At 43.8% G+C, this 11,325-nt stretch overlaps 1 protein-coding gene and 1 long non-coding RNA gene across 4 annotated transcripts in view; one reads left to right on the forward strand and one right to left on the reverse strand.

The window, feature by feature from the left end:
- Positions 1-10,273, forward strand: part of LOC147138836 (protein-glutamine gamma-glutamyltransferase K-like) — a 27,344-nt gene extending 17,071 nt beyond the window's left edge. For all 3 annotated transcript variants that reach the window (XM_086047293.1, XM_086047294.1, XM_086047295.1), the window contains 10 exons: positions 189-307; positions 376-483; positions 1,677-1,854; positions 2,948-3,086; positions 4,812-5,004; positions 6,736-6,889; positions 6,980-7,264; positions 8,548-8,708; positions 9,169-9,305; positions 9,401-10,273. In XM_086047293.1, the coding sequence (XP_085903419.1) occupies positions 189-307; positions 376-483; positions 1,677-1,854; positions 2,948-3,086; positions 4,812-5,004; positions 6,736-6,889; positions 6,980-7,264; positions 8,548-8,708; positions 9,169-9,305; positions 9,401-9,560 (1,634 nt within the window). In that variant the 3' untranslated portion in view covers positions 9,561-10,273. The remainder of the gene's footprint in view (positions 1-188; positions 308-375; positions 484-1,676; positions 1,855-2,947; positions 3,087-4,811; positions 5,005-6,735; positions 6,890-6,979; positions 7,265-8,547; positions 8,709-9,168; positions 9,306-9,400) is intronic.
- Positions 9,391-11,325, reverse strand: LOC147138837 (uncharacterized). Its single transcript, XR_015088979.1, has 3 exons — positions 11,235-11,325; positions 10,945-11,118; positions 9,391-9,573 (listed from the first exon to the last, which is right to left on the reverse strand). It is a non-coding gene; the product is annotated as an uncharacterized LOC147138837 (long non-coding RNA).

The raw sequence follows: 11,325 nt of genomic DNA on the forward strand, positions 1-11,325 counted from the left end.
AATGCAATGAATCGAACTGAATCGAATCGTTCCACTTTCAAATGTGCCATCCCTGAATCGTATCGGGGATACATATTGAATCGTCATGTATTGAAAAGATCCACGCCCCTAACAAGAACCTTTATGTGCTTCGTTACTTCCCAGCCCTGTGACTGAGTTTTACTTGGGTTCTATTTTTCTGGTGCCAGAGGACGCAGTGTTCATGGACGCCGAAGATGAGCGCCAGGAGTACGTCCTCAACGACGTGGGGCGCATCTATTACGGCACGCAGGATCAAATCGCTGTCCGGACGTGGGATTACGGTCAGGTGAGGAGTGCGCGATCAATAATTGAAAGCACACGTTTGACGGGTATCGCTCTTGTTTTGGTTTTCAGTTTGACGACGGGATACTGGCGGCGTGTCTGTTCGTCCTGGAAAAGAGTGCAACTCCTCCATCTGGGTGGGGGGACCCTGTCAATGTGGTGCGAGTCGTGTCGGGCATGGTGAGAAATTGGGATCATTTGGTCCTAGCTGACACAGAAACCTTTCTATTCGTCGTCAGACTTAGTTTTAGATTATTTTGACAAATGCCTGTGATACTATATAACCAGTATATCCAATTCATATTGGATTATATCGGATTTATAGTCAAATTTCAACTTGTGCAGTTTTCCGGTGTGTGTCGGGTAGGGATGTAACGATGAATCGAAAATCGATTTGAAATGAATCGATGAATCAAAACTGGAGTTGATTAAATTCATCTAGAAAATGATGTCTTGAATCGTTTTTTCATTCCAGATGCAAAGCACATTTTGAACGTGTAGATCAAATGATGCTTTTGCGCTGCAGAACCACACTAGTGCACAGAGACAAGTATGGTAGAAATTTTTCGTAGTGTCTCATTTGCATGAGACAAAACTGCCGCCTTGAAATCGATTGATTAAATATACTTTCTAAACAGGCTGCAAAATACTGTTATTCTTGATGCTCGGGCTATTTTGTCAAAATTCCACATGAACTTTAAATGCAATTTGTTGCTTTTTGCCTCAGTTTTTGATGAACTAAACTCAAAGATCCAAGAGTTTTTCTATATACAGAAAAGGCCTATTTCTTTCAAACACTGTATACAAATCCGTCGAAATCGGTGCCAGTGATTTAGGTGTGGCATATGAGGACGGCTGATTCGACAGCACGATTATTGCTGTGTTTGCCTTCAGGGGCACCGCACACCCTGCGACGTATCTCCCTCGCTTATAACCTGGAAATGAATTTTTCACCTGTGGGAAAGCTTCCGTGCATTTTGATTGGCTGGAGTTTGCGATGGCATCACATTGTGCACGTGCGATTATGAATCGTCGCGAATCCAGTGTCCAAGACGAGGCCACGCGTGAAACTTTAAAGCGGAGCCCTGCACACTTAACGATAGTTGAGTGGAGTGTGGCGGCCCTTAGGCTGCCCACAATATTTTTATCACACAGCACAATGTCACAAACGTCGAGGGAGCGTTCATTTCTTTACCATAAGCCCGTCGCCAAAGGCATCCAAGCTCATGGAAAAAAATGAAATAAAAAGTGTTTTCATTTCTATTTTTGTTCTGTGTCACAGGCATGTTTTAAATTGTGGCCGGATGCATAATACGTCTCCTTTTACCTGAAATGATTTTTATTGTCGTCTTTTCTGTCATCACCTACTGCAGATCAACTCTCGCGATGACCAGGGTGTTGTGGAGGGAAACTGGTCAGGGAATTACACTCAAGGAACATGTCCCACTGTCTGGAGCGGAAGTATGGAAATACTGACGGAATACCACAAAAACAACGGCACCCCCGTCAAGTACGGCCAGTGTTGGATCTTTGCCGGGATCGTCACTACGGGTAAGTTGCGAACCCTCGCATATTTGCGGTTCGGCATTCGCCTTCTCACACATTTTTTGGAGTGTGGCTAAAACGGCGCCGCATGATGCACTTTGCAGTCCAGCATGAGTTAGACCCTCTCCCGCTAGTTAGCTAAAAATGCCAAAAATGCTTGCCAAAATGATAGTCCGCTGTATTGACGAGCGCCTCGTTGTGGGCCACGAGTGCACGCTGGAGGAAATAACCAAGGAAATAACTGAAAAGTACGACTTGACAGCCAGCATGCGGACTGTGCTTCAAGATAGCGTGGCCTCTCTAGAGCGCCTCGTTGTCTGCCGCGAGTGTGCACACATTACAGAGAAGTGGGAGGTTCAAAAAAAGAAAAAATGTGACCACCAGCTTGTTTCGCGCTGGCGTGGGTACTTTTGAGCACCTCGTTGTTGCGGCGTTGAAAAATGCCACAATGACCATCTGGGATATATTTCAGCCACCAGAGGCTTTAAGCGGATATATTTTTGAGCCTCAAACATGATGCTAAAAAAAAACTAGCATCCATTTTTCCAGGTCATGGTCGAGTTATTTGAAATGGCAGTTTACAGTTAGGCTGGACTGATTAATCGGCCGGCTGATTTTAAGCTCTTTTAAAATTGGCATAAAACGGCCAATTTATCTTTTACACATTCACTCATTACAACGTAAGATAAAGAAAGATGATGACATCCATCCACCCCAAAAAATAATCATCTGATTTTCGCTGATTTTTCTCGCTGTTGTAAACACATAAAGGCCCAAGTATTGTAAAACAGTCAAATGTTTCGCCGATAATTTGTATCTTTATTGTTGTAAGCGTTAAGAGTGTAACGCTGCACAGTGTAACTTTTCTTTTTGCTATTCTACAAACATATTACAGAAAAAATACGTTTTTTGGGGAACAGGAATGACTTAATGGCATGTCTCATTTAATTCAATGGCAAAAGGTCATTTGAAATCAAAGTGATTTGAGTTGGAACCAGATAAACTTGTGCGTCGAGGTACCGCTGTACTTTTTTGTTTGTCTTTCATAAGCGGCGTTGAATTTACTGAAGCAAATGCGGTGACTTTGTGTGCTGTGCAGTGTTGAGGTGTTTGGGCATTCCCAGCCGAACGGTGACCAATTACAGCTCAGCCCATGACACCGACGTCTCCTTGACAACCGATGTGTACCTGGACGAGGACCTGCAGCCCTTGGCTCATCTGAATTCGGACTCCGTGTGGTGTGTGCGCTCGCCGTCCTCGCCGTGCTGTGTCCAATATTACGCTTTTTACTCATCGTGGCACCAGTTTCATCCAAGTGGAAATGGATGATTGGTGCTCAGCCCAATAGTGAAAATAGACATGAATAAATATATATTACCAAAAAAAAAAAAAAAACAGCACCAGTGATATTGGCTTCATGTGAGCTTCGCTACCAGAGTGACGACTTACATTCGGGTGTCATCATGGTGGAATAGTTAAATTGAGTTCTGAGACGCGGTCGTGACTGAAATAAATTGATCCAAGTTGCCAGTTGCGTTTGCAGTGTGTACATAAAAGAACATTTAATAGTTCCATTAGAGTGTCAACATTGGATGGCCACAGCACAGATGTAAACAATGATAAATAAATCATAGAAATATTGATCGCCGAATGCTATTTAGTTGGCTGGGACTGACTCTCACGCTCCAAGTGATTTAAATGCCCTCCACACTCCTGATTTAATGTGTGCGCACCTCTACTGTGTCATATTGGAAATTTGTATTATTTTTAACCTACATTAATAACCCATTAAGCCATTTCATGGTAGCTAAAACTCATCAGTATGGCTAGTTTTTTTTTTTTAATCTTGACCCAAAGTGCTGGGTCAAATCCTCAATCCAATGCGCTGGGTATAAATAACTCAGCATTGGCTCGGTACATTTTGGACCCAGCACTGGCTTTGCTATTTCACCCCATTTGTGTTACTTTTGACCCAGCAGTTTTAAGAATCTAGGGTTTCAAACCTGGTTTCAAGACGCATTAGGGTAGCACATACGGTTTCAAACAAGGGTTAGGGTTTCAAGACCAGACCAGGGATTTAAATTGGGATTTCAAGCCTAGGTTAGGGTTCCAAACAATGGCTAGTATCAAATTATCAAATGTTAAGACTGCAAAGTAGGGTTTCAAGTTAAGGTTTGAAGCCAAAGTTGGGGTTTTAAACAGGTTAGTGTTTCAAATTAAGGTTTCAAGAAAGGGTCAGGCTTTCAAATTAGGGTTTCAAGACCCGTTTAGGGTGTCAAATGAGAGTTTCAAGCCTTGGTTAGAGTAGCAAATTATGCTTTCAAGAGAGGATAGGATTTCAAATTAAGGTTTCAAATCAGGGTTAAGGTTTCAAATTAGGTTTTAAGACCAGGTTAGGGTGTCAAATTGCAGGTTCAAGCCTTGGTTAGGGCTTCAAAGTAAGCTTCCCAGCCTGGTTTAGGGTTCCAACCAAGGGCTAGTTTCAAATCAGGGTTCCAAGTCAGGTTCAAGGCTTGAAATTTTGGTTTCAAGATGGATTAAGGTATCAAATTAGGGTTTCAAACATACATAAGTTCTTTAAAGTAGGCTTTTAAGCAAGTGTTAGCATTTCAAAGTAGGGTTCCCAGTTAAGGTTTTAAGCCTGGTTAGGGGGTTTCAAACAGATGTTACAGCATGAAATTGGGGTTTCAAGATGGGATTAGAGTATACATTTTGGGTTTAAGTTAGTGTTTAAATTTAGGGTTTCGAACAAGGATTTTAAGTTAAATGATTGTTCTCCCAGCCACTGTGCTTTGTTGGCATTGGTAGATGAACACATTTACATAATATGTATATATAACAACATATATATATACATAATACATATGTACATACAGTATAAATATTTGATACATGAATATCCAAATAAGATATTATTTATAGTGACTACATGCTGATTGATTGCAAATGTCTGTTCCGTGCAGGAATTTCCATGTGTGGAACGATTGCTGGATGGCTCGTCATGACTTGCCCCCGGGAAATGGCGGCTGGCAAGCGCTCGACGCCACGCCCCAGGAGACCAGTCAGGGCACCTTCCGCTGCGGCCCCGCCTCTGTCGCCGCCATCCGCAACGGTCAAGTGTTCCTCAAGCACGACGCCCAGTTTGTGTTTGCTGAGGTTAGTCGGTGATGATGTCTTTCCTGACGGGGAGGCGTTTATTAGTGCGGAGGCCTTTATTTTGCCAATTTGTACATCGATCGCACGTCTTTATAAAATCACAAAATTGACAACCAGTTTTGCTCAGACTTAATTGGTAGTACATTTTGAACAGTGATGTTTAAGAATAAAGTTTCTTTTTTGGTTAGGAAAATCCAGTAAAGGCAACAATTTTTTTTTTACTTGAGATGAGTGCTTTTTTTTAATGAGTCTTATAGCGGAAGTCAACCCAAACATATTGCTTTCAAGAATATGTTCCCAGCAGGCCCACTAGTTGAAACACGGCATTCTGATTCATTTTGCCTTTGGGGAATATAAGTTAAGCAGCAAAATGCAGTTGTTTTTAGCCATCTCTCGGGGCGGCCATTTTGTCTTCTGTCGACTGAAAATGACATCACAACTGCTCACAACGACCAATCACGGCTGACCTGTTTTCTGAATCTGAGCCATGATTGGTCGTTTGGAGCAGTTGTGATGTCATTTTCAGTCGACAGAAGACAAAATGGCCGCCCCCACAGATGGCTAAAAATGAATGCATTAACACTTATTCCACAAACACAAAAATAATCCCAATACAGTTTCAACTAGTGGGCCTGCTGGGAACATATTCTTAAAAAAAATATGTTTGGGTTGACTTCCTCTTTAAAGGATTTCACTTAACAAAAATGGATACCGGTACTTGTTTTTATTCAAAAGTAGTCTTTCTAGTCTTCACTTAACTTGTTTTCTTTTTTTTAAAGTAAGTCTCTTTTGGCCGGACATATTTAACGCTTAATATTGTTATGGCAAACTTAACATTTACAATGTACCTGTAAGCTTGGATGTGCTGCGATCCTTTTTGTTTTTGAAGCTAGATAACACTTTGTCAACAGCACGGAGTGTGCATCGTAACTTATTATTTTCTTTAGTTGACACAAACACAAAATAGTGACTGGACTACCAGCTTGAAAACGTGAATCTCTCTCTCCTTCCTGCATTTGGGCCAAATGTGACATTGTGCACGCATGACTTCACGAATGCTTCACTTCAAGCTGTTAATGCCGCGGTTCCCCTTTCTTACGTGATCTATAATATACAGTTGTTTACTGCGTGCTTTTTAGGAATAGTGCCTCTTGTATTTATTATTGGTTAATTCTTAATTTTATCCCACATACACGAGTGAGGGAAAAATGTGATTGAAAAATATGTGATTCAAGTGCTATCAAATGTCACTCATTGCTACACCCAAGAGGCAGTTAGCGGTACTACCACTTGACAGTACAGTACCGTACAGGAATACATTTTGACCCTGTAAAGTAACTGTAGTCAGATTACTTCACTGAGAAAAGTAACGCGTTAGATTATTTGTTACTGTAAAAAAAAATAATAATAAACAATTTGTCCTCTAAAGCGAAAGCTTGTAAACTTCTTGTTTTTGCTGAAGGGTAAATGTATCTTAACCGGAGTCCGGCTCGGGTGTCAACCCGGCGATGTTACGAGCGCTAGACAGAGAATCTTGCCGCTCAGCATTGCCACCTACCTCCACGAGTGACAAAACCAGAGTGTGTACAGGACAGGACAGGGCCGAGCTGAGCGTTGACAGCGTACCCGCGTGCGCCGCGTATCAACACTCAGCCATATGGCGCCCGTCAAAAGTGACACTTGGCATCTGTTCCCAGCTATCTTTTTCCTCTCCCCTCCGGGCATCCTCAGGTGAACAGCGATAAAATTTACTGGCAGAGGAACCCGGACGGGACCTTCTCCAAAATCCACAGCGAGAAGAAGGTCGTGGGTCATCTCATCAGCACCAAGGCCGTGGGCTCGGACGAACGTAGCGACATCACGCACCTTTACAAGCATCCCGAAGGTACCGCCGGCCTCACCGTATAAACATTCTCGCGATTGACTCCCGCTTATTTGAATTGGAAAAGGTGCCCGTCGTTTGTTGTCCGTTCAGGAACGGAGGCGGAGCGGATCGCCGTGGAGACGGCATGTCGTTACGGCTCCAAGGCGGATGCGTACTCCTCCCCCGAGGCGGAGGACGTCCTCATCAAGGTGTCCATGGCTGGCGACGGCCCCCGAATGGGGCGCGACGCCCAGCTGACCGTCACGCTGACAAACAGCAGCGCGGAGCATCGGCACGTCATCCTGCACAGCCAAGTGGCCATCATGTACTACACCGGCGTTCACAAGGCCACCGTCAAGACAGACCACAACAACCTGGACCTGCTGCCCACTACGGGTGAATTCCCTTTACTCCATAATCTCAATGTGGCTGCAGCTCTCCTATTTTCTTGTTGCTGCCAGTCTCCTCTTGGATAAAAGATGATCCCTTAGTTCACTAAGGACGCTTCAGCATTATACCCCATTGTCCTGATTTGGCTTCAACGCTTAGTTTTCTTGCAGCCCACAGTGTCTTCTTGGATAATAGCAGACCTCTCCATGCTGGACACAGTCTTAGTTAGTTTCTGCTTTGCTGCAGTGATCCCTTTTCTTATTGCTTTTTGGATAAAAGAAAACCTCTAAGGTCAAGAAACGGTGGTACTGTTTTCCACAATCTATGCTTTTGTGCCCTTAGTCTCTTCTTGGGTAAAAGAATACCCCTTAAACTCTGGATGCTGCAGTATTGTATTTTTAATTTTTTTTTCTCCATATTCTACGCTTTGCTGCAGAACTATGTTTTCTCAGTGCCCTTAGTCTCCTCTCTCACAGAAGAAGACAATTTGTTATGAACACTGAATTGTTATACTCCACAGTCTCTGCTTTGCTCCAGTGCTGTTTTCTTGCTGTCCTCTTGGATAATAGAATACCATTTAGTTCCGGACACTGTGATATTACATTCCACAGGTTACACTTTGCTGCACAATCACGTTTCTCAATGGCCGTAGTCTCCTCTTGAATAGCTGCTTTGCTGCAGCCCTCCAGTTTTCCCCGCTGCCCTTAAGTTTTCTCCTGGCTAAAAATAGACCACTTACCTCTTGACACCGCAATGTCATGTTTCACATTATGCGCATTGCTGCAGCTATCCATTTTCTCGCTGCCCGCAGTCTCCTCTTAGATAAAAGGAGACCACTTAGCTCTGGATGCTACGGTGATCTACTCCACAGTGTCTGCTATGCCACTTGACTCTTGTTTTCCAAAAGCCCTCAGTGTCCTGTTGGATAAAAGACCCTCACTCTCCTCCTTTGTTTTTTTTTTTTTTTTTTTTGTGTGTGTGGTGTTGTTTTCGCAGTTCCCAATTGACTATATTGAATTCCGCGCTCTCTTTTCAATGAAGAGGCAGTTGACTGTTTACGAGCTCGAAGCGTAGCCTCCTGCTTCCACCACATTTAAACATTGAAGGACGCTGATGGGTCTGCCACAATTTTTATCAGTCTTGGCAGTCCGCCATCTGCCTCGGTTGGTTTTGAGCACAAACACAATATATCAAATGGCAGGACAGATCAGCACTGCTGTCACTCACTTGCATGATTGCAGTGGGCTTTTTTTTTTTTTTAACAGTGTGTGTCATCCTTATTCCATTAGAGGAGGTTTTGGAGTGGACCCTCGAGTACAAAGACTACAAGGACCAACTGGTGGACCAGGCCGCCCTCATGCTGATGCTGACGGGCCGGGTCAAAGAGACGCAGCAGGTCCTCGCCACTCAGTTCAGTTTCCGACTCAGGACTCCAGACCTGCTCTTAAAGGTAAGCCAAATGGAAAAATGCAATAGACATGAGTCGGGGGAAAATTTGTGGCAATAATATAGATGTAACGTGCGCGCAAAATGCACATGCGTGAAAGCTACGTACGTGGTTGCTCGGAATTAGGCCGTACAAGTCTTGTGAACTCACCAAGTACGGTAGGAATGTACGCAAGAACGTTCTTTCTAAGGATGTGAGTCTCTTTGTAAATTTCAACGACTGGTTACTTAACTTGCCTCCCAACCAGGGGCGGAGCCAGAATGTGGCAAATGGGTGGGCTTGGAAAAATCAGGGTGTATATAAATATAAACATATAAATACGTTCCTGGGATTTAATGGCTGGACTGTAAAAAGACAAGTACATTCGTCAATGGCGGTGAATGACAGAAAACGAATAGAAACCTCCAGAGGTAAAAAAAAAGGAAAACAAATGTCAAAATGAACTTCTTCTTCTTTGGTTCAGCCTGTCGGTAAGGCTGTCGTCGGGGAGAAGATAGCGGTGGAGATTTCCTTCACTAACCCTCTACCTCTGGTGCTGAAGTCGGTCATGTTCCACGTGGAGGGACTGGGCCTTGCAACCGCTCGGAAGATTCATTACGGGTGAGTGGAAAAACATCCAACGCTGTTCCCACCCCAACACCCCCCCACACACACACACACTTTTTGTAACTGTCATTTCCCGTCCCTTCCCTCAGCGATATCGGAAGCCGAGCCACCGTCTCCCTGACCGAGCACTTGGTACCCACGCTTGCCGGGTCCAGGAAATTACTGGCGTCTTTGCACTGCAATCAGCTCACACAGGTCCACGGCGTGACGGATGTCTCCGTGCACCAAAGGAACTACGGCGCGCTATAGGGCATGACCTTTCCTGTCGAAAAGGTTCAAGAAAAAGTGCATAGTCAAACTTTATTTAAAGTCTGACATTGGCCACCACAAAGGAATAAAAAAAAAAAAAAAAAAAAGCCTTTGGGCAAATGTTGGATTTCACCTCGGAATCGACTGAAAGTCAAAGTGTAAGATGGAGTCACACTCCAAAATAATTAACAAGCTTTAAGTTCTTGTCCTTTACAGTGTGATTTTCAGCATGGGTAGGTTGAAATAACTTTTCACACAGTGGGACCTCGACAAGGGCAATGCGGTGGAAGTGGTTTGCAAGTTTGACTCGCAGCCAAAGGGTTCCGGGTTCGAATCCCGATTCGGGCCCTCCTGTACGGACTTAGGAAGTGTTCTGACCACATTCCAAGCACATGCATGCTACTTTTACTGAAAACTCTTAATTGTCCATTGGTGTGAATGTTAGCATGAATGCTTGTATGTCTATACGTGACCAGTCCAGGGTGTACCCCACTTTTCTCAGCCCAATGTCAGCTGGGAAATGCTCCAGCTGACAGAAAAGGAATGACCGGATGAATGAAACCAAGAGTAGTATCATCCATGGAGGACTCAAAACCAAAACCTCTCAACTATGAGTCAAGACATGCTAACCACTTTCGTCGTGCTGCCCTCAGGTAGTACTTGAGTCAAAAATGTAAAAATAAATAAATAAAATCAAAAGCTGCATCTTTAAAGTTGGCCAAAACACCAGAGAATGCATTTTATAAACTGTAGCTACGATCATGATATAGCTAGTATCATGATACGGCTGAGTATCACAATATGGCCAATATCATGGTACAGATGGTATTATAACCTGGCTTGCACCTTGTTACAGTTAGTAGCTTGAGATCGCAATCTTGATATGCTGAATATCACCATAGTGTAACAAATCAGATACTGTCATATCGGATACGAGGAGTATCACGATACAGTTCAAATCATTGATAGGGACAATATTGATAAAAAATCATATTCCATGGTGCCTTTAGATATTAACCACTGCTTACGATTTGTTTGTCTTGAGATTCAAGCAAAATTGTGCGCTTCAGACCCCCGTCGTAAGATGGCAGCAGCACGCTTCACAACATCTAGCTAGCTACCATCAGTTCATATTGGTTTCCTTGCTGTGGAAGCAGAGTATGCGTCGGTGGCACCATTAAGATGGTTTTCAACTGCCAAGCGTTTATCATGATACTTTTTGTATCACCGTATGGCCAGTATCACAAATCAGATTGGATCATCACAAAATTATTTGCAGCAAAGCCTGATTTGCTCCTCTTTGGTTGATTTTGAATCGTGTGAGCTGAGAAAACTAGGCCCTGATAGACCAAAAAGACGCTGGCCAACAGTGACAGACGCTTACCCCTGTGGCGTCCGGCTGGCTGTTGGCACGTCACGCCGGAGGATACACCGCAACGACAGACAGCGACGCTGACCATTAAAGTACCTTCTGCGCATGCGTGAGATGCAATACCCTTCCATACCATCGGTGGCGGTAGTCACCATTTCTCATGGTTAGAAAACTCCAACCGGAAAGCTGTTGGCCGGGGGCGGATTATAAAAACAATGCATTCAGCTCTGTTCTTCGTTCACGATGAACTTCCACGCGAGGTAAACCATCACGTTCTTGACACGGTATTGTGAAATACTTACATTGTCAACCCTCGCTCTTGTACTTGTAAGACGATTAAGGCAGCGGAGGCGCGCTTACTGTTTTTCCGCATTTGTCACTTCCCGTTGGAGC

The sequence above is a fragment of the Filicampus tigris genome, chromosome 12 (assembly GCF_054856515.1).
Source record: "Filicampus tigris isolate MCC_2025a chromosome 12, RoL_Ftig_1.0, whole genome shotgun sequence".
Taxonomy (NCBI): domain Eukaryota; kingdom Metazoa; phylum Chordata; class Actinopteri; order Syngnathiformes; family Syngnathidae; genus Filicampus; species Filicampus tigris.